Below are 23307 nucleotides of genomic sequence, written 5' to 3'. Positions count from 1 at the left end.
GACATACTGTGGGCAAGGAGAGTAGGCGCCCGACATGGACACAAGGGGAACGCCCACAGAAACACGCACTGGACACCCTGGCGACTTCCACAGGTGCCAACGTGTGTGTCCACCCCTCACTGGTCCACCCCACAGACGCGCGCTCCACAGAATGCAGCCATGCAGGATGCTGAGTGTGAACGATGGCAGTGTATGTGGGGTGGGCTGGCATCTGTCAGAGCGTGGGGGCAGGGGGCTCCCAAGGTGGGGACAGAGGGGAGAAGAGGGCTGGCTGGCCGGCAGATCCTCGGGCCCCTCCCCGGCCTGTCACCCGACTCCACTGCATGGCGCTGCCTGGTGCCGGGGACCCACCTGAATACTGGCACTGTGGTTAGGCATGCCGGAGGACAGGGAGATGAGAACTGCAACAGACAACCTCGAGTTAGGAGCCTGCCAGGCCTGACCCGGCGTGCACACGTCCACTCACAACATCCACTGTGGCATCGGCCCCTGTGCCCGGCGGGAGGCACCTGAGGTGGAAACGCCACCATGCTGGGAACTGCTCGGCCCAACTGATGTTTGTGCAGGAAAGGGTTAACACGGTGGCCTGACTGCTCTCCCTGGGAAGGCCAGCTTACAAGGTGGGTGCCTGGAACTGGACTCGGGGGCTCCCGCGCTCTCTGACAGGGGGCTCCATATCCCTAAGCTGCCTGTGCAAATGCGTGGTCTACGCTGAGCGCCTGCTCTCCTCCTGGGGTCTGGGATCTCGTCCGTGCCAGCCCCCAGTGAGAACCCTGGGCGCTGGGTCTCCACGGCTAAGAGAGCAGACCACAGTCCCAAGGGCACCAGGCCTCCCCATCCAGGGCAGTCCCGTGGAACTGGGGCCACACCCCACCTGCTGGCTCACCGCACAATCACCTGAGACCCGCCGCACCTGTGACTTGCCAGGCCCCTGCCTCTCTCTGCACCAATTCCTCCACATACCGCCAGGGCTGTCTCTGACCCTGCCACGCCCCGGCCCTCCCCACTGATCTTTCCAGACGCAGGAGCCCACGCTCCGAGGTCTGCTCTCAAACGCCCACCCTTCCTTTCCCTATTCCTGCTGCGGAGCCTCCGGACACTCACCGTCCACACAGCTACAGCCACGGAGCGTGGGCCCTGGGCCAGCTGCCTGTGAATTACTGTAGTAGTGCCGCCCACGCCCCAGGAGGACGGACAGGAGGCTGGCTGCCCAACAGTTCCGGGCAGGGGCGGGCAGGCAACGAGAAGCTGAACCCCTCGAGCCACCAGCTCCAACTGCCAGTCTACCAGACACCCAGGCCACAGGGACACGGGACCCAGGAGGTGGCCAGACAGGCTGCGGAGCAATGACTCCAGTCCCAACAAGTAAAGGGGCCGAGGGGCTTCTAATTTATCAACCACGTGGCAACCCACCAGCCAACGCTCTGTGGCCCTTCGCTGGATCCCAACTCAAACTGACTCTAAGGAAACTTTCTGAGAAACACACCTGACCCTGTCTGCAAAGACCTTTTTGTTGTGGACGCCTACGCTTAAGAACCTACAGAGAAAAGGCACGACGCCCAAGATTTACTTTAAAATACTCAGAAAAAATAAGGTCTTGCTGGCAGGGGTGACGGACGGGCCGAGAGCAGCAGGATTTACACTGGAGGCTGGGTGACGGGCAGGGGCTCTGGCTGCAGACGAGGAACGAGCCCTGTACCCCTCCAGACGGAAGGGGCTCCAGACAGGCTGCGCCGCCGAGCGGCTGCAGAGACGGGAATAAACACCCAGCACTGGGGCGGGTGGGAAATCGGACGAGACGGGCAGGAACCTGCGACTCCAGGGGTTCTCGCACCCCCTGGTGAGGCCTGGGGACGGCCACTGGGGACCTGACACCCCAGGCGGGAGCGGGGGAGGGCCACCTGCTCCGGAGCCGGGCACCATGGTCTCTCACCTGCGATGACGGTGTTCACACACTCGTAGAGCAGGGACATGGCAGACGTGCTGGGGACGGAAACAGAGAGGAGACATGAGAACGGCTGGGCCGCTCCGCCAGACGCAGAGTCCTGACAAGCACCCCGCCCACAGACCCCAACTCCTGTCCGGGGCTCTGGGCACTTGGCACCTCCGCCGGTCAGCGTGGCCCACCCACTCTGTCACCTGCGGCATTAGAACCCTCCAAGGGTCATGAGCACGCCCCTTCTAACCACCAAAGGCGGCCTGAGATGCTCCCGCCACTGCAGTCTACTCCCCTAACCTTCCTTCCTTGAAGGAAGCCCAATTCCCCAAACACCTCCCCTAACCCAGACCACCACCACTAGGACATGGCCATGCCTCAAGGGCATCTGGGGACGTGGGGAGCAGAGCCCAGGATGATGACGGCCAAGGGCGGGCACCAGGCATGTCTACTCCACTCCAGTATTCTCCTGGAAGATGCTCTTGAGCCCAAATCACCCAAACCCGAGACTGAGGACACTGAGTGTCCCAGAGAGCACGGGCCGTCAGAGCCAGGCCACGGCCACAGGACCCATGGCTTCTAGTTAATCCACTCTGAAATCCATGGCTACGCTGTGAACTCAGTGACTGGTTATTATTTAAAACCAAAATGTCCCAAGCCCAGACACCTGTTGTGTCTAATTATCTGTGAATGTGTGATCCACTTACGAGCCAGGAGACTGGACCCCAGGGGATGGCAGAGACCTGCCCGAGGCTTGGGCCGCACGCAGAGGAGCACGCAGCTCTGATGTCTTACGCAGCCTCGAGACCTCCAGCTCCTCCCGCTGCCCACGGCCACCTCCCTGGGGGACACCGGGGGCAGGATCTCCTGAGCCACCTGCTGCTCAGCCCTCACAATTCAACTATAGGCATCCAAAGTGATGTAGAAGCTCTTAGAACATTCCAGAACTGGCCAGTGACATAAGTCGTTTAAAGCTCAACTGGACCACCAGATGTACTTGTGAACCTGGGAGGCTACGTGGGGTATCTTTTTTCCTTTTGTTCTGTTTTCGCTGTTGCTGTTTCAAACCCTGAACTAAAGGGAGAGAAAGCCCGAGCCCTGGTGTTCCAGGAGGGCCAGCAGATGCCCCTGCAACACAGCTCGTCGTCCGGAGCAAAACCACCCGGCGTGTGTATGTGCTTCTCGATCCCACAAGACTTCCCTCGGGGCTCAGCCCCCCACGTGACAGCCGCGGGTCCTCACGCGGGGTGGGAACACAGGCCTGCCTGGTGGACAGCGAGGACGGTGGGCACCCTGACAGAGCGCAGGGAACCTGGGGCTCACCTGTGGATCAGGTTGGTGAGAGGCTCAATCAGCTTCTTGCCCAACCTCGGCTCCAGAGGAGTCAGAGCACCAAACTGGGGGATGAGAACCAGCGGGTCACTCGCTGCAGAGCAGGAACAGGACGGCACGTCCTTGTCCATGACCAGGAGAGGGACGCCCGGTTCTGTGTGCCCACACCGCACCCCCCACAGGCCCAGGAGCACTCCTGGGACGCCCAGGGACCTCTCCCCAAGGGAAGAGACGGAGGCTCACCAGTTTGATGATTTTAATGAGGACCCAGTTGTTGGTCGAGGAGGTCATCAGCTTGAAAAACAGCGGGGCGAGCGAAAGGTAGTTTTTGGGGTTGCGCCTGGCCAGCTCGCAGATGACATTGACCGCTGCGGACTGGACCCCTGTGAAGTGCAGAGGTGTCGTTGTGAATAAGAGGGCGTCATCAAAAAAGGGGGCGCCCTCATCAGTAAGAGGCGGCATCCTCATCAATTAAGTGGGATCCTCAGCAAAAAAGGGGGCATCCTCATCAATGGGGGGGTCCTCATCAACAAGCGAGGTCCTCATCAATACGGGGCATCCTCATCAATAACTGAAACCTGCACCAGGGTTCGAGAAGCTGCTTTCCGTCTGCTCAGCCAGGGTCTCCCCCTGGAGGAAGGAGGTACAGACAAGGACAGACGAAGGCAGGATGGGCCCCGTGGTGCAGGACTGGCGTCAAGGCATCGGAATAAACTGTGACGGCTCACACACAGCCAGCCAGCCAGCACTCCACGAGGGCGGTGTGTGGGCGGGTGTCCGCCGAGGGCCCAGCGGCTACGAGCACACCCAGCGCCCGGATCTCGTCTAAACTCCATACCAATAAACAGAACCAGCGCTCCTTGGAGACACGGCGGAGTCCACAGCCGGGGCAGGGAGAGGGGGACGAGAACCCGGCATCTTGTGGTGCCAGAAAGCAAGGAGGTGCCCTCTGTGGGGGATTCTAGGATGGGGATCCTGGGACCTGGGGCGTCACAACTCCTTCCTCACAACAGCCTCCAGCTGGTCTTCACAGACGCAGGCGGAGCGCCACGGCCCCACATGGTCCCCGAGTGGTGACAGCATCTTGGGTGCCCCCGTCTTAACTGAAATCAACAAACCAGGATCGGGGTCCTCCAGCTTCTCCTTCAGGCGGGGGAAGGCAGGGCGCAGCGACTCAGGGTACTTCAGGAACACCTTGTACATGATCAGCACGGCCTTCTTCCGGATGTACGGCTTGGTGTGCGACATCTGCGGGAGCAGAGGGCCGTCCGTCTCCCCTTGGCACTGCAGCTGCCCTCGGCGCACCTGCGTGCTCACCTCCCTGTACCTGCTGTGTCCCACCTCCCCGCACCTGCCCTGCTCACCTGCGTGCTCATCTCCCCATACCTGCCGCGGCCCACCTCAGTCACCCGGAGGGAAAGCCTCTCTGCAGCTGGTCTGGCTTCCAGCCTGCGAGGCCGGCCTGCACACAGGCCCTACTTCCCCACCGAGCCCCGAGACCACATGACAGGGTCTTGGATGGAATCAGAACCTGCCTCCCTGCACCCGTGACCCCAGGCCAGGCCTGCTCTCCGGAGGCTGGGACGCTCCTCCCAGATGCCCTGGGGCCCTCTGATGCGGAAGGTCACACTGGAAAGACAGCCTCCGCCTAGCAACACTGGCCTCAGGCTCTTCTGGCTGCCAAGGCCTGTTACCAAAGCAGGACGCCGAGGGGCGTCCCAGGCTCCTCTTGCCCGAGCCTCAGTCCCGCACGCCCACACACTCACTGCCCTGGAGCTCCTGGCCACCTGGCAAATGTGCTCTGGCTAGAAAGGCCTATTGTCCCTGGTGGGCACACTCCTCACCCGTCAGGGGCCCAGGGAGCCTCGCCCTGTGAAAGCCACCCCAGCACCGCCCCATGCCCCGGCACCAACAGGCACCGTGACTCGCTAACGCCCTCCTGTGGGCTCGGGACTGCTTTCACCGAGACTGGGTCGGCACACCTTCTGAAAAGACTGAGTATTTTTGGCTTTGCGGGCCCGACAGTCTCTGTCCGGCTACTCAGCTCTGCCCTTGCAGCTGGGAAGCCACCAGGGACACCTTGTGAATGAATGGGCGGGGTCATGCGCAGATCACAACAGGAGGCTGGCCGGATGTGGCCCGGGCCATGGGTACTGGCCCCTGATCCAGAAGCTGATGGCAGTCTTCAAGACCACGAGCCAAGACCTAACCATCTGCACAGCAGACAGGCTGACCACAGACGGACACAACTCTCCAGGGAGGAATGTAACCGCCAGTCCACACTGCTTCAATGTGACCAAAAGGGAAAACAAGGCCCCCTGGTTAGCTGGAGATGTGGGCGCACGGTCGCCGTCTCCGGGGGCCATGATTCCTAAGAGGATGTCGTATTTGAGAACAACGTTGCGAACACCCTGGCCATCAGGACGGGCTGGGCTTCTGCCTTTCAGATTGACTAAGCCACGAGAAGTCAAACCATGGCCAAAGACAGACGGCACCAGGGATGGAGCACGAAGGCTCACCCTGACCATGCGCCGTTGAGACCACGGCGACTGTCACCTGCGCCTCGGTAAGGAAGTACCCGACGGGTCACGCATGACCACGCAGGCGACCGTCCTCAGCCACACTTCGCTGTTAGTGACCACGCCCCTCCCCCGCAGGACGATTTCAAAGGGGGAGTAAGAATGTGAGAACAGCGGCTGCCTGAGGCTGAGCCCCACCACGCAGCGGAACAGGACAGTGACTCAGTTTCCCACTGCATCCTGGGGACCCTGGCCCGCTTCCGCGTGCCCGAGCGCTCTTGGCGTGACGTTTTAGCCTCAGTTTTCCCGGCACCCGTCCGGTCCAGGTCACGTCACGGAGCAGAAGCCAGGGGTTGGCGGGCATGCGCACAAACTCACCAGTGTCATGATGTCGTTGGCCAAGTCTCTGGCAAGGTCTGGGGTAACAAAACAGGACAGGCCGGTCAGCGCAGCGCCAGTGTCGTACTGGCTGGGGCTGCTCAGGTCCTGCAAGGGGAGGGGAGGGTCAGCGGGGCGCCGCCCGCGCATCCCCGGCCTAGCCGTGCCCCACCTGCCCTGCTCCGGGGCCTGAGCTGGGCTTGGACGAGGAGCAGCGAGATGCAGCCGGCTCTGCACCGTCCCCGAGAGAAGAGCCGGCACACAAGGAAGGGGACGGCTGTCCTGGCCCACAGGGGACAGGGGCAAGGCGAGGGCGGCCTCTCACTCCGGGCACAGCCCAGTGGCCCAGGGCACGACGGGGGCTGAGCCAGCGCCGCTCAGGGGCTCTCGAAGCGGCTCCCTGCTTGAGACGCGTGAGAAGGCACGGCCAGCCAGTCCCGAGCACCTCACGGGCACACGGCAGGGGAGCCCCCGGAGCAGAACCCCAAACCTCCGCTTCCACCGGGGTGTCTCTCCTACAACGAGAGACAACTCCTCTGGGCCCCTCCCAAAAGTGGGGAGAAGCTTCGGCCTGAGCGTCATCTTCCAGGTGGACAGGAAGCCAGCCCAGGGAGGAAGCACACACACCCAGCCACTGACGTCCCGAGGTCCCTCACCCGCGGCTCTCGGCCCCCAGGCTCTCACTAACCCCGACTGCAGGAACGCCTCACTGCACGCTAGTGAAGTGCTCTATTTACATCACAAACTTGCCCTGGGGAGACGTTTTCTTAAGGAACCTCCCAAAACTTTTCATACGTGGTGAAGAATATATTGAGATGCATTTTAAGAGTTCAGCTTCTAGATTGTGCTAATAACATGAAAATACTGGCTTTTACAACACACTCCAGCCAAGGCTGAGGAGACAAAACCGCATTGGAACCCACGGCACAGAACTTAGACCCCGACTGCCGGGCGTCCGTGATTTTTCAGCGGAGGAGGCCCGGTGGGCAGGTCTGCGGCGGCTGTTTCAGAGGTCATGGGCTCATGTAAAGTGGTGCGCACGGGGACTGCCAACATTGGGGCTGCGAGGGATCAGAATGGCAGCGGCAGGCGGGGCTGCGGCTGCATGAAGTCAGGACCCCGTGCCCGAGGCCGAGGTGGCAACAGGCCAAGGAGGGGGCAGGGGCAGGCGGGCCCAGTCACACGCCCAGATCCTTCTGTAACGGGGTGGGTGCATTGTCCACTCAGTCATGAGGACATCCCAGGCTCGGCCGTGCCCGCAGCAGAGCGCAGCTTAGTGACCCGCCAAAGCCACTCTGCCCTCCTCTTTCCTGCCACCCCCCCCACCTTTACCATCCTAGTATGCCACACTCAGCGCAGCTGGCTCAGCCCTCTCCCTCCTCCTCTCCAAGGCCACTCCCGGCTGAGCTCGCTCCTTACAGCCCCATGGCATGGGTCATGCCCAGTGCTGCTGGCCCTTGGCCGTGAGCCGGCCTCCCCAGCACTGTGAATGTGGTAGGCTCGTGTGCTCAGATCCACATCTCGTCCAGGCCGGGCATCAGTACCCCGGCAAGTACCTACACGGCCTGACTGTCCCATGACGCCTGCCTGGAAGCCCAAGCCAGGTCACCCTGCAGGGCGACCACAACTCACGGGATCCAGCCCTTGCACCCGGCTGTCTGTGAGCTACAGCCTCTGACATGTGATCCAGGGCCAGGAAAGGGCGGCGGGGGGGGTGGGGTGTTTCTCTGATTCTCAGACGCCCCCTCCGACCACTCCACAAGGAGGCAAGACACAAAAGATGCTTGAGGTACTAGGGCCAAGGAGGAAATTTATTCCTCAGTGGTCTTCAGAGATCATTTCAAAACATAAAGAACCTACCCTTGACTGAAATATGCACGTGGTGTGACTCATAGGACCAGTGGGCAGAAAGTCCCCACACTGGGAAGGTGTGCACCCTCCGCAGGCGCACCCTTGAAAGGAAGGAGGACTGGAAAGAAGGGGAGTGACCGTGGAGGCAGCCCCCCAACGCCAAGGAGTGAAAACGAGAAGAGAGGGACATCCGGCATCTCCCACCCGCCCGCCCGAGAGCCAGAGGGCAGGCGCCCCACCACTTCTGGGCACCTCCTGAGACGTCAGTCAGAGGGCAGTGCGCTTGCCACAGGAGTCGCAGGGAGATCTGGCTGACCTCATGCTTTCTACTCGCGCACAGAGCAACAGGAAAGCCCGCGTGGAGAATGGACACTCAAGTGTGGGGACAGAGGAGCTCCCCCACGAAGGCCGCAGGTCCTGCGGGAGGGGCCGCCTACCTTGCGGATCTGGTTTGTCGTCAGCATGATGACGTCGGTCCCTTCGTGAAAGCACTGGGAAGCCGCGAGGTAGCCGATTCGCTGTCGAGGGGAACAAAAGAAGGCGTCAGGGGTGGGATGAGGGGACCCAGTGCCCTGTGGGGAGCTCCCAGCCCTTTTCCTGACCTACCCGCCAAGCAGCCCCCGAGGCCTGGCAGCAACACCCCGAGCCTGGCCCCCGGGGTACACAGGTGGGCCGGGAATTCATTCATGAACGACAACGGGGGTCTTTAAAACACCAGGAGGAGGAAACGTCCCCAGAGTTGCGAGTCTGTGGTCTTTGAAATACACTGCTGTCTTAAGGTCTGCCAAACCACTGAGCCCCGTTAGTGAGGCGGGAGCATGCTCACTGCCCCCCGGGCCGTCGGGAGCTGCCTTTGCAGTCTAATGCGCAAAGTCCTCACGGCACTGCTTTTTACTGGCCTCCAATCTTTGCCAGGCTGACGCAGAGACCTAAGGTCACATTTGCACGTGTGCGTGACGCCCTAACACACGGGCAGAGCTCCGCCCCAGTTTTGGCGAATACGGCATCTCGTGTCTTCCCCCAGAGTAACGGGCGGCAGAGGGAGTGCAGGCCTGACCCCGGCAGGGACCCACAGGCGGGCGCTCGGGGCAGGCAGCGGCCTCGGCCTCAGCTGCCCAGTGGTGTACGTTCCCATCAAAAACCGAGTCGACTCAGGAAAATTACAGAATACCCCCCCAACGGGCCATGGGTGTGGAAAACCATTTTTTAGAACATTTACTAAAACCGGAGATGTGCTTATGTCATGATATCAAGGGAGGAGAAAAGCAGTGTCCCAAACAGCTCCCAATGGGGTCCCTGCGATGCAGAGAGAAAGTGCTCAGAAGATGACAAAGAGGCACTGAGACAGCACAAGGTGGCCTCTAGGTGAGACGATCAGTCAGCGTTTGCTTGTTTTTTTTTAAAGCTACAAATTTATTTTAATTTGTATTCAAAAAATACATAACCAATCCTATAAACCCATAATTTCACCGACATTACTTAAAAATGAAAGAAAAATGTTACATAAATAGTATTAATAAGTAATTTGACAATAGCTGTCAAATTTGTCAATAGCGGCCCCCAGCCCAGCACCACAGGGTCAGGCCCCTCACCTTGAAGGTGAACTTGGAGGCGCTCATCACTTCTATGATGTTGAAGGCGGCCCAGCTGATGTCATATCCCAGCATCTGCAGCTGTGGAGGGCGAGGCACAGGCATCACTCACAAGCCAACGCTCGAGCCGCAGCACCCACTGCCCCGTCCCAGCCTGGGGAAGGACGTGCGCCGTTCACTCTCAGAACATGTGGGCTTCCCCCGACACACACCCTGGCGCCTTTCGTCTCTTCTTCTGACACGGCAGTCTTCACGTTTAAGACTAGAGGGATAGGGCAACGACAGACACTACAAGGGGACAGACGCCTGCCGCTGGGATCCTAGTGTTCACATGTACTGGGTAAAATTCCCCCAGTGGTCGGTGAATCGGCTCCTCCTAAAAGCTACAGAGTGGCGGGACCTCCCAGCAGGCCCTTCGTCTTCCTTCTGCGACAGGAAGGAGGCGGGAGGGGGCTGTCTGCCACAGGCCCACACACCTCTGACCAGGGACGGCAGCCAGGCAGGGAACCGGCCCAGGATGGGTCAGAGCCAAGGCTTCTGAGCCCAGCCCGAGGGGGAGCTGAGACTGCAAGGGGCGCTCCTGCCGGCCTCCACGTGGGACAGGGCCCCAAGGGACCCTGGGCCAGCTGGATGGGGGCTCCACCAGGCCCTGTGCACGCGATCGTCATGGCGACTCTCAATTATCCCTGTGGGCCCCGAGGCCGGGGCCTGGAGCCGATAGCGTCAATCAATGTTTCGCGGGTGGAGAGACAGACGGATGGACCAATGGATGGGGGATGGACAGACAAATGAGTGGAGTGATAGACGGATGGACAAACGGATGGATGGACACAGAGACAAATGGACGGTGGACAGACAGACGGAGGGGAGGATGTGGAGTCAACAAGGGGGTGCGGGAGGAGGGCGTGGCTCTGCAGCGCCGCCTGAGCCCACAGGCCCGCGGGCGCTCGGCACTCACGTAGGTCAGCTTGCAGACAGCGTTCGCTTTCACTGCGATGTTGTCCTGCTTCAGCTCCTGCTTGATTTCATCAATGCACTGAGAGATATATTTTGCCTAAAAGGAAAAAAAGAAATTGAGAAATTGCAAGTGGCTGGCTAAAACAGTTAAGAATAATTACTTCAGAAAGAAGCCAGACACAAAAGGCCGTGGAGTCCATGATTCCACCCCTATGAAATGCCCCAAGCAGGCAGATCCAGAGACAGAAAGTGGATTAGTGGTTGTCAGGGGCTGGGGGAGGAGGCGGGGCAGTGACTGCTCACGGGCTTGGGGTTGCTTTTCCGGGTGATGAACATGTAAAACTGACAGAGGTGATGGCTGCGTGACTCTGGGAACACAATGAAACCACTGAGTTGTACGCTTTAAGTGGGTGAGTGTATGCTGCATGAATTATAGCCAACACAGCTGTTATTTAAAACAGCCATCAGTGCAACAGGATGCTGGGGAATCCTTCACAATCCTCCTCCTGGAGGGGCGGAGGGGCAGGGGGGCCGTGGGAGCCGCGAGGGAACAAGATTCACGTCAGAGGAGGTACATCAAGGTTTGTATTCTGTTTTCTCTGAGTGTATAGCTGACATTTTCTAAACTGAAAAGTTTTTTTAAAAAAAGAATGACCATTTCAACACAGAATACTAAGACATAAATTTTCTTGGTCCTCCAGTTTCACCTTTTAACAAATGGCGAACGAGAGAAAGCACAGGCTGGGGAGACGTCCCACGTCCTACCCCTGAAGGCCCATCCCTCCTACCGTTTCTGCCTCACAATCCTCGAGTGTGACTCCGGGCGGCCGGTCCACCTCAACCCCACACTGCAACGCACGTGTCCAGACGGACACGCACCACGGAGGCCCCACTGGCTCCCGCTTCTCCAACAAGAAGGGCCGCGGCCAGGTGGCGGCCACCCCCTTTCCCTGCACCTCCAGTCACAGGATGACTCAGGGCCCACCCAGGGTGACAGGTGACTGCAGGATCCTCCTCCGACGCCCCCTTTTGTGCAAGACGAGAGAGTGCGAGAGGATGCTTCCCCGTGCTGGGCACCTGCCCCAGCGCTCTACAGAAACCCACCCATTTGATCCTCGACACGTGTCCCCATCCTACAGCTGAGCACTCGAGGCTGGGTGGGCCGGTGCATTCCACGGCCCCTGCAGCTTCCCGTGCTCGCTGCGCATGTGCAGCAGCGTCTCGGCGGGACCTCCTGAGACCTGCTGCTGTGCTGTAGTCAAGAACACTTGAGAGTCCCGGGGAGCGGGGGGACCCTGTGCCCGGCGGAGCCTCGGACCAGCAGCCTGATGGGCGCTCGAGGCGAAGACTCCACGAGGGGAGGAAGCATCAGGCCCCCAGGCCTCTTGCTCGCTCTGGGGCGGGGGCCACCCAAGAACAGTGTCGAGGCACACAAAGCCCAGGCAGGCCAGGTGGCATTGGTGCTGGGGCCGTGACTGGGCGCGGGGACTGTGAGCCGGCGTGGGGGCACAGATGAGGAGCTGGGCTGGGGAAGATCGGCCTCGAGCGGCCCCTCCTGCCTTGGGGCCCCATTCCTCCCAGGACACCACCCACACCGGGCTGGCTGCACACCGGGCCTGGTGCCCTTGCGCACCGCCCACCTCTCGAGCTCCTCTGAGGCTGTCAACGGCGAGCTCTCCGTCCCCTCTCTCTGAGCTGTCTGCCGGGCAGCCTCTCCCGCAGCGTCGCCAGCTTGGTAAGGAGTCTGTCAGCGGCCCCCGCTGGCTCCTCTCCCCGAGCCTGACGTCTGGGCTCCTTCCTCCACGCTGCCGCACGCATCAGTGCTTCGCCCTGTTTCCACTGTGCATATGGACCACGTCATGTCTACCCGTTCACAGTGGACGGGCACTTTCAGGCTCTCTGAATCATGGTGCACGGACACGCTGCCCTGGACAGGTGTCTGTGTGGACGGGTGTCTTCACTTCTCTTGGGTTTCCTCGCTAGCTCAGCACGTTTACTGAAACACCACGCACACAGGTCTGACCCGAAGCAGTATTGATACCCCGAGGCCCAAAGCAACAGCTGTCCCCTGGGAGCAGCGGGGCACAGGGCTCCTACCACCCTGCCCCAGAGACACGCAGAGGTCACTGTGGCAGCCCCGAAGAGAACCCAGACCTGCCCACGAAGGGAGTGGTCACCACAAGCTTCAGAGCGAGTCTGTCCAGCCGCTGCCCCAGCCCCGCACAGGCCCAGTGCTCCACGAAGCACAAGGAGTCCCCCGCCAGCCATTATCTGACCAACAGCCACAACCTCGAGAACCTGCCCAGCCGGCCACCTGGCGGCAGGATTTGATGGTCCCCCTGCTGCGCCGTCCAAAGAGTGGCCGCCTCCCCACGGACCAGGGTGGCGAGCACGGACAAGCAAGCACGGACAGCGGACTCCTGCTCCAAGTGCCCGCACACTGACCTCGCACCTCCATTTAACACGTCACCCCGGACCACACCCTGCCCAGGCCCAAGACCCTCGGCCGTCCCCAGCACCGGCTTCCAGGGAAAGGAGCAATTCCAGCGTTCACTCCGCCACAGGACACTTAATGAATATTTTATGATCGAGCGTCGGAACAATGGAACAAGCGCCACCATATCCTTCCAACAGGCTTCAGATGACTAAATCCTCTCGGAGATCCTCCATTCCCGGCCCTGCACCTGGATGGCCCCCTCCTGCATCCTGAACCATGACTGTTAATGATTTAAAAGCAAAGAACAAAACACAACCCCAAGTGTCAGAGAGGCCGGCCCGCACACACAGAGGGTGGGACGTGAAGTGGGGCAGCCGCTGCGCACAACAGCCTGGCAGCTCCTCCACAGGGTAAACAGCGTCCTGCTCTGGGGTGTCCACCCAAGAACGCCTAACACAGGTGTCCAAACGTACACCGGGACCTGGGTGCCCGTAGCAGCACGAGTCATGACAGCCCCGAAGTGGAAACCACCGAAGTGCACGTCAGGTGGAGGACAAACACCACGTGCTCCACCTGCATGTCCCAGTTTTCTAGACGCCCCAGGGCCCCCCAGCTCTCAGGAGGGCTGGGCAGAGTCCACTCCCGGGAATGTCTGAGTAGCTCCTATGAGACCAAGCCTCCCACAAGTCCTGTTTTAAAACAACTTTCTGGAAGCACTGGAGAATGAGCAGAAGTGTTGGGTGGGTGTCCAGTGTCCTGTGGGTTTTTTCTTGAGCAGCAGGCAGAGTAGCTGAGACTAAGACAGGAGACCTGCGTCCAACCAGCTTCAAGAACCAGAGAGCAGAGACTGGGGTGAACACAGCCGCTGGAAAGCTTGGAGGGAAATCCCAGAGAGAAACGGGGTCCCCACACTCTGCGTATAAACAGCCCAAATCTCCAGCTGACCCCAGAATTAGGCAAGCCGGGCACACTCCCCATGGCCCAGCTAAAGCTAAAAGAAATGACCAATTTCAGCTGTATCCTGCCCACTGCAAGAGAGGCAGAGCTGGAGTTTCAGACAGGCTAACTGCCCCCAAAACAAACCCCCTCCCCCTACAAAATCAACAGTTCTCAGACAACATAACAGAATCCAGATTTTCCACAATGTACCACTAGCAACACCCAGAATACAATGCAAAATTATCCAAAATAAGACACAAAAAAGGGCTGGCCCCGTGGCTTGGCGGTTAAGTGTGCGCGCTCTCCTGCTGGCGGCCAGGGTTCGGTTCCCGGGCGAGCACCGACGTACGGCTTCTCCGGCCATGCTGAGGTCACGTCCCATGTACAGCAACTAGAAGGATGTGCATCTATGATATACAACTATCTACTGGGGCTTTGGGGGGGGGGATAAATTAATTAATTAAAAAAAGAAACAAAAAAAATAACCTCTATTCAAGAACAACAGACAACCATCGAAGACTGGCCCCGAGATAACCCAGATGATGGGATTAACATACAAAGATTTCAATTCAGCAGCTGTAACCATGCTCTCACAGACCAAAAAGAAAATACGCTCATAATGAATAAAAAGAGAGGAAATCTCAGCGGCGAGAGGAAAGTGATAGAAAATAACCAAATAGAATTCTAGAATTCGAAAAATAATTTTTGGAATAAAACATTCGCTGGATGGACTAACAGCATGTTGGAGATGAGGAGAGAAAGTCAGTGAACTTGAAGGTAGAACAACAGAAATCATCCAGCCTGGAGGAGAGGTTTGAAAACAAACGAACAGAGCCTCAAGGACCAGGACACGTCAAAGACGCGACACACGTGTAACTGGGGTTCCGGGGAAGGAGAGGATGGGACAGAGAACATATTTGAGAAACTAATGGCTGAAACATTCCCAAATGTGGGGAAAGACATAAATTTACAGGTTCGAGAAGCTCAGCACCCCCAACAGGAGCTATAAAGGAAACCACACACAGACACACGAGAGCCCAACGGCCAAAACATGAAAATAAGGAGAAAATCTTAACAGTGGCCAGAGGAAAATGTCACGCTACACACACAGACAGCAGGGATTGGAGCGGCGGCCGACTTGTCACCAGAAACAATGGAGGCTGCGAGACGGTGGGAGAAACTACCCACCCAGAATGCTCTCTATCCACAGAAAACAGCCCTGAAGAAGGAAGGCAGAACAACAGACCCCGATGACACCTCTCCCTGCACCTCAGAGCACCTACCAGGGAGGACAAATGAGACCCCCAGGAAAGTGGCTGACCTTCAGGAAGACCCTTTTATACCTTTAGTTTTTAGGTATAAAACAGGGGCTCAGGTTCACAGTTCCTACACACAGGAAAAGGGTGGAAAGAGTCATAAAAGGTTGAAAATAATCTGTTTCACACTCACTGGGGAGTGCTTAAATATTTATCTCAAACAGTCATATGGAATGGGGGAGAGAGATTATATTAATCTCTTATTTACACACAGCACTGCTAACAAACAGTATTTATTCCCCATTTTGCAAGAAGGAAAAAAAACTGGTCTGGGTACACTGAAATGATCTACACCTACAAAATTACATTAAAAACATAAATTATAAACATCTTAAGGTCTAAAGTATAAATGGCTACATATCATTGACACTCTACTTTTAAAAAAAGCAATCAGACGTGTGAGCATGATTACATTTCTCAGATCCCCACGCCTGCTCCACGGAGACTCACACTTCACCGCGGAGCAGACAAGGCTGCTTCACTGTGACAGAATTTAATTTAGAACAAAGATGCAAACTCCCCTCTGTGTGAACTCCTCAGGGATAAAACAACACAGCCATCCAACCCTGGCTGCTCAGCAGAGTTCGCTGGGGCACTTTTTAAAGACAAATCCAGGCCTCCCTAGACCAGTGGAGTCAGACCCTCCAGGGGTGAGGCCCAGAGAGTCTGTTTTCACAAAGCCCCGCAGTCAATTCTAAGGTGCTGGCAAGCTCAGAACCACGGAACTGGACCCTGGGCTTTAAGACGTTTGTAAAGAACAGTTTTAGGTTCACAGCAAGACTGAGTGGAAGGCAGAGATTTCCCATACAGCCCCTGCCCTCACACAAGCACAGCCTCCCCCGCTATCAACATCCCCACCGAGTGGGACACTTGTTACAATCAACAACCGATGAATCTACAGGGACACGGCATTATCACCCCAAGGCCACAGCTCACATCAGGGGTCACTCCTGCTGGTGCACGTTCTGTGGGTGTGGACAAACGCATAGTGACATGTATCCACCACTATAGCATCAGTGTCCCACCGTCCTAAAAATCCCGTGCTCCGCCTATTCACCCCTGATCTTTTTGGTGTCTCCGAGGTTTCGTCTTTTCCAGAAAGACCTGTGGTTCGAATCACACGGTGGGCAGCCTTCTCAGACGGGCTTCTTTCACTCAGTCATGTGTACTTAAGGTTCCTCCTGTCTTTTCATGGCTCGACGACAGCTCATCTCTTCTCAGCGTTGAATGCTGGATGTCCCACAGTCTGTCTATCCATCCACCTCCTCAGGGACATCTCAGCTGCTTCACCCCTGGACATTTTCAAGTGGTTCTCTCTGGTTCGTCCCAAACACACCAGTCCTGTCACTGCCCACAGCTGCCCGCAGGCCAGGCTGAGCTGTGTGCTGGCAGCAGGCCCCACCAGCTCCCGGGCTTAGGGGCTTGGAGTCCACATCACCCTGCTCGTAAGCAGGAGCCCCAGCGGTCTCAGATCTTTGGGGGCTTCGAGGTGGTTGAGACCACCAGAGCCTACCGCACGGGATGGCCTAGTGATGGGCCTAAGTCAGCGTTTCCAGGACATTCAGATTTCTCAGACCAGGAAAATTTCAAGTCATTACAATAACTGGGGTAGGGAGGGGACACCCAGTTATTGTACGTATCTTGCCAAGAATAACCCAGCTACCATCTACGATGGCCATCATTTCAACAAGAAAACACATTTTAACCCAAAAAAGGAGAACAGTCAGTGCTGAGATAAAAAGTTGTTCTGCTGCCTACATTGAAGCGTCCCCAATGACCGAGGACGCCGTCCTTGTCTTCTCTCTGCCGTGGAGGGGCTCAGACACCTCTGCGGCCACGAAGGGCCACAGCAAGCCTGGAGACGCACAAGGCTGAAGGCCCCCCCTGACGTCCAGAGCAATTATGGTTCCAGCAATTAAACACAGCGAGGGTCTGGGGCAAGGAGAGACGCGCTGACCGACGACGACCAGGACAGAGGCCAGGGAGCCCCACGCAGGACTGCCGGGCCCAGAGGGTGCCCTCCCAGTCTGCCCCTCTCCACACCCCGTGGAGCCCCCTCCCTGCGGTCAGCCCTGAGACCCCACGCTCACACATCGAGGAGCTCTTGACAGCCAACTGCGGTCCTTCCCGTCATCCTCGGCTCACACTGGACGCCCACGAGCTGGCACTGCCCACCTAAGGGTGGGAACACTGTTAACAAGCCTTTGACTGGAATCCAGAGAGACACAAGCAGATCAGTGGGCCCGGGGGCTGCGGGAGGGGGAGCTGGAGTGCCTGAATGGGCACGGGGTTTCTTTTGGGAGTGACGGACACATTCTCGGTTAGATTGTGCTGATGGCTGTACATTTCTCTAAGTACACTAAAATTCACTGAGTTCCGAGCTTAGAGTAGGTGGATGTTATGTGTGTAACCGTATCTCAATAAAACCGTGTAAAGGAAAAACCACCCTGGCTCAACCAGCACAACACCTTACTCCACAGGCACCCGGACGGCCCTGCCGCCTCTGGTTCTGGGCAGACATTCGCACCTGCGCCTGCTGTCTACCCTGGCGCCGTGGCCCCTCCTCCTGCAGCGGGCCACAGCAGCCGGAGACCCCCGCCCCCAGCCGGCTTCAGGGCCCGAGTGGTTCTGCTGAGAGAACACCTGCCCGGCAAATTCCCAGCAGAGGCAGGCAGCGACCTCACGCCGGGGTCCCCGGGGTAGTGGACAGTGGCACCAGGAGATCACCTCCAGGCCCGAGGGTGGGCGCTGGCCGCCCGACAAGGACAGAAGCGACGACACAAGGTCCAATATGTGGCCTGTGTAAGCAGCTTTGGGGAAGCTGGGAGGGTCGACGAGGGTCCACCTACACAGCGAGGCCAGGAGTGTCTGGCACCTCTGCCACCGCAGGCCCTGGGCACAGCAGGGGAGGGTCCAGAACTTGGTCATGGACGAGCTACGGGGAGGAGGCCGCAGACAAGCCTCAGACTTCCCAAGCTTCGACCTCTCAACCCACCCCCACTATCAGAGCTCCTAGGGCAGGAGTTCTCAGCAGGGGTGACTGTGCCCCGCAGGGGACACAGGGTGGTGTCTGGAAAGGTTTGTGGTTGTCACGACTGGGATGTTCTTGGCATCGAGTGAGTAAGGGCCAGGGATGCTGCTCCAAACCCCACAGGGCCCAGGAGGGCCCCCCACAGAGAGTGACCCGCCCCGATGGCCACAGTGCCAGGGAGAGACCAGCCCAGAGCACAGCAGGGCCACCATTCCCTCCTCTCCTCAACCCCTCCTGGGCTCCCCAAGAGCAGTGCAGACGGCCATCACGGAGAAGCTGGTTACAAATGCAGACACAACCACACCGCACAGACCCCCTCTCCAGCCTGTGCTCACAGCTGCTCCCACCCACGGCCTGGCTACACACTGTGTCTTCGGCCTGGACAGTGCCCTTTCTAAAAACTTCTACAAATCAGCAAGCCAGACAAATAGAGGCCACGGCCCTGAAGAGAAGAGACAGCCTCACGAAGAACGCAAACGGCCACCACACCAGGGATGGCGTGCCCAGCCACACTCATAATCAGGGAAGTGAAAATTCCAGTTCTGTCCACGCCGCCGATTCTGACCGTTCCGGCTGTAGGCGAGGACTCGGGGGCACGGGGGCCGTCACAACTGAGGGACAGGAGGCGGTGACAGCGCTTCGGGGGGCAGGCGGCACGATCCTGCAAGGCTAAGGCTGCTCATCCCCACCGCAGCATTCATAAAGGGGCCCCACCCTGGAAATAACCCAGATATCCAGCAACCGTCAATTGGACAAACAGCCTGTGGTGGAGACAGACAGTGGAACACTGTAGGTAACGCAAATGAACCAGCTACAGTGCTCAGCCGCAGCAGGAGCGAAGGGAGCCAGACGGCAGAGAACTACGCTTCGGGCAAAAGCAAGCCAGACCATTCACGGACACGTTTAAGGGATAAAACTTACACAAAGGAAAGCAATCACACTCGGGGAACTTAGGGTAATTACTGGAACACTTAACTAACTGTCTGGTGCTCCACACATTGTATCCTTCACAATCCATAAGGAGGGGAACAGCACGGCTCAGAGACGCCCTGGGGCTGTCTAGGAAGAACACACTTTCTTCCATCACTCTCACAGCCAGTGTGGGCGTCTCTCCCATGCCGACCAACTCTGTGACACCAGCCAGGTGTCCTGCAATCAATTCGGTCCCGACACTGAGCCTGGAGGGAGCACAGATCCCACAGCTTAGAGGCTCAGCCCCACAGGATGGTCCACTTCAGACGCCAATCGCAAATCCAGGCTGTCACCTGTGCTTCTGCCCAAAAACTATAAATCGGGGTTCCCATGACCTCTCCTCGGGTTTGATTAATTTGCTAGAGCTGCTCAAAGAACTCAGGGAAACACCCACTCACGTTTACCAGTTATCACATAATAAAAGGGATGACAAAGGACACAAGTGAACAGCCAGATGGAGAGGTCCAGAAGGGTCTCGAGCAAGGAGCTTCTGTCCTTGTGGAGTTGGGGTGCGCCACCCTCCTGGCACATGGATGCTTTTACCAACCAAGAATCCCCCCAAACCCCCTAGTTTAGAGATGTTTATGGAGGCCCCTTCACATAGGCGTGATCGATCATTCACTCCATCTCCAGCCCCTCTCCTCTCTCTGGAAGATGGGGGTGGGGCTGAAAGTCCCAAGCTTCTAATCACGGCCTGGTCTTTCTGGTGACCAGCCCCCATCCAGGAACCCACCCAGAGTCGCCTTGTTAGAACAAAAGACGCTCCTATCAGCCAGGAAATTCCACGTGATTCAGGAGCTCAGCGCGGGAATCAGGGACAGGGACCAAATCTATGAATAAGGACGCTCCCAGTACCTCTGTTGCTTAGGAAATTACAAAGGTTTCAGGAGCTCTGTGCCAGGAGCCAGGGACAAAGACCAAAACATATTTCTTATTATATCACAATAGCACAGGGTCCAACAACATGGTGACAAAGTAGTGGACGAGGGGTGCCTGGATGAAAGGGAGAGTGTTAGGGAATGCTGGGAGATTTTTCTTATCAATTTGGGTCAGAGGGTCTCACCTGGGCAGTCCTGCCCCCAAGGGACACTGGTGATGTCTCGGGACATCTGTGGTTGTCACACTGTGGGTGCCCCTGGCATCGAGCGGGTGGGGCCAAGGACGCTGCTCAGCCCCCCACAGCGCCCAGGACAGCCCCAATGTCAGCAGTGCCGAGGAAGAGACCCTGATTCAGGGTAACAACCCATGTTATTCAAGGAAAGGAAAAAACTCAGTTCCAACTTACTATCTTTATTCTCCTCAGAAGTTGTTAAAATAAAAGAATCTTACACAAATAGCCAAAAAGCACTGAGAGCTTACCCTGTCCAGACACGACACGTGCTGCACCCACTGTCCCCACAGCAGGTCCTGGCCCCGCACTCACCTACACAGCCCAGGGGTCCCGGCCCCGCACTCACCTACACAGCCCAGGGGTCCCGGCCCCGCACTCACCTACACAGCCCAGGGGTCCCGGCCCCGCACTCACCTACACAGCCCAGGGGTCCCGGCCCCGCACTCACCTACACAGCCCAGGGGTCCCAGCCCCTCGGCACTGGGGTGAACCCCAGGAAAGCACCACTTTTGATGTCAGAAGCAAGAGAATATCAGCACTTCCATACGATCCAATCTTAATCCCAGGTTACGCCCACTTTCAAAATATTACTCGGCACAATTAAACGGAATTTTTACAAGTTCAGAAACATCAGTTAAGTGGGTTGGAAATTTTCACACCCGAGCGGAAACACTTTGATGCTACCCAAACACTAACAGACACGTGGAGAGCCTGTGCCCAGTGTAGGGAACTGCGGGACAGAACAGAGAAAACTGGAAGCCACATAAACGCCCACCCGTGGGGGCGCGGCTAAACAAACAACGGTGCACCCATACTAGAGAAGCCTTCAAGACACCCCGGGGCGGCTTCGTAAACTTGCACACGCCACATACGCAGACGCTGTCAGCGGGACTCCTCCACCAGCAGGCAAGACGCACCACGGAACCCTGATGCACACTCGGAATCGCCCACAATGTCTACACACAGAGAAAAACCTCAAAGCATATGCACCAAACTCGTGCACGGGGGAGGTACTTTCCCTTTTTACTTAATACTGAACCTATTACAGAAAGTTACAGGTATAATTCATAACTTAAAAAGATTGAAAGAAAACGCTTCCCCCAAAATAGGAAAACTACCCGTAAGAATTAAATAAATAAAAAATAGGGCCGGCCCCGTGGCTTGGGGGTTAAGTGCGCGCGCTCCGATGCTGGTGGCCCGGGTTCGGATCCCGGGCGCGCACGGAGACACCACTTCTCCGTCCATCCTGAGGCCGAGTCCCACATACAGCAACTAGAAGGATGTGCAGCTATGACATACAACTATCTACTGGGGCTTTGGGGGGAAAAAATAAAAAATAAAAAAAATAATAAAAAAATAAAAAAAAAATAAAAGTCATCTGGCTGTTTTTCCTAGTCGTATCCAAGTTTTAGAAGCAAGGACGTGCGCAAGCGGGTTTCCCCCACCTGCCAACACTATCCCTGCTGTACTAAATTCAAGCACCCCAGAAACATGTGAGTTAGACCACTATTTTTCAAACTATTTGACTCATTTTATGAAATATGTTTTCCATGGTAACCCAATACAAATGTAAGCACACCCTTAGATACCATAAGCCAAAATAAAAGTTTCAAGAAGCCACAGTTACTCTGCATGCACGCACTCTGGGATTTTCTAGTTTCTTCTTTTTCTTTTTTTTAAATATAATCCATTAAATTGAATTCACCACCCACCACAGGGTCACAGGCTGAGGTTTGGAAATAGTGAATAGACAATTCCGGCGGTGCTCTGGTGCGCATGAGGCCTGCATTACGTCAGTCGCCGCCCCCTCATGAGCACTGGGTGAGGTGGGGAGGGGGTGTCGCCCCCACTTTACATCAGGAGGCTCTCCGCAGGTCACCTCATCAAACATGCCCGAGAACTTGGACTCGGGTCTCCCAAACATCATGCAAACAATCTCCACTACAGCACACTGCCTTTCCACGGGGCTGTGCAAGGCACTGCTAAGCCTCATTTCCACGATGCTGTGCAGTTTTAAGCTAAAATCTGTTACAGAAAGTAAACTTTGGGGGAAACTCGACTGCTGTCAGAAGCCTGCGTTGGGGTGGGTCTGGATGGGGTGGAAGGGAAGGACCTAGTCTACAGAGAGCGGGGGACCAGAAGAGTGCTTCAACGGCCACCTGCTCGCTCCTACAGGAACAGAGATGGACATCCGGAGTCAGAAGTGACACCCCAGTAACGACTCCCCAGATCACGACGGTCTTCTGATGAGGAGACCACGGCCCCCAGACGCCACGTCCCGCCGGGAATCGCCAATAGGCCAAGGGCAAGGCCACACGGGCACCGGGCTTTGCGGACTCCCAGCGCCAGCCTCTTCCAGCACCGTAGAAATCCCGTTTAACAGGCCCCAAGCCTGTGGACATGGCGCCATCAACTCCCACCAACTCTACCTGAATCAACTATGGCGCAGGGTACTGCCCCGTGGCGACGGGCACACCCCTCTAAAAAAGACTGGAGTGTGCGTTTCTCCACTGGGAAGACCCTGCGGCCTGTCCTCAGAATTCCAGAACAGGCTGCTCACTGACATCCACCAACAGAGCGGGGAAGAATCTGGGGGTCAACCAGCGCAGAAAAAGAAATCTGGGGGTGCAAACACGTCCCAAATTTGCTTAGCCACGTGCAGCAAACAAAATCCAAGCCAACCAGCTACTCTTGCAAATCAAAAAGAAACTGAAGAGCAGGACAGGAGTTAACGACACACTGAAACCAACGCGCTAGCCAGAAGTTACAACATGATGCAAAACCCAGGTGCAGAGGGAGAAGGGAAGGGGTGATAGAACGAACTAAAATAACCTCATTACTTTTCAGCGAGGTCACATCCATTCCGAAACGGTGCAGGAGAGCGGGAGGGACTCAGGCTCCCTGCAGAGGGACCTCGGCGCCTCCCAGCAAATTCC

The 23307-nt window shown here is 57.3% G+C and overlaps 1 protein-coding gene across 1 annotated transcript in view; it reads right to left on the bottom strand.

Annotated features, from left to right (window-relative positions):
• The window catches only part of AP3D1 (adaptor related protein complex 3 subunit delta 1), a 41572-nt gene that overhangs the window by 16938 nt on the left and 1327 nt on the right, over window positions 1-23307 (bottom strand). Inside the window, exons 2-10 of the mRNA XM_014796025.2 lie at window positions 10567-10662; window positions 9609-9689; window positions 8454-8534; window positions 6166-6273; window positions 4387-4516; window positions 3512-3651; window positions 3260-3333; window positions 1934-1983; window positions 352-401 (exon numbers count right to left, since the gene is read on the bottom strand). Coding sequence (XP_014651511.1) covers window positions 352-401; window positions 1934-1983; window positions 3260-3333; window positions 3512-3651; window positions 4387-4516; window positions 6166-6273; window positions 8454-8534; window positions 9609-9689; window positions 10567-10662 — 810 coding nt within the window. The remainder of the gene's footprint in view (window positions 1-351; window positions 402-1933; window positions 1984-3259; window positions 3334-3511; window positions 3652-4386; window positions 4517-6165; window positions 6274-8453; window positions 8535-9608; window positions 9690-10566; window positions 10663-23307) is intronic.

Source organism: Ceratotherium simum, chromosome 39, assembly GCF_057802395.1.
Source record: "Ceratotherium simum simum isolate JZ-2026a chromosome 39, ASM5780239v1, whole genome shotgun sequence".
NCBI classification, from domain to species: domain Eukaryota; kingdom Metazoa; phylum Chordata; class Mammalia; order Perissodactyla; family Rhinocerotidae; genus Ceratotherium; species Ceratotherium simum.
The sequence above is the reverse complement of the archived record's forward strand: the minus strand, read 5'-3'. Positions and strand labels throughout refer to the sequence as shown.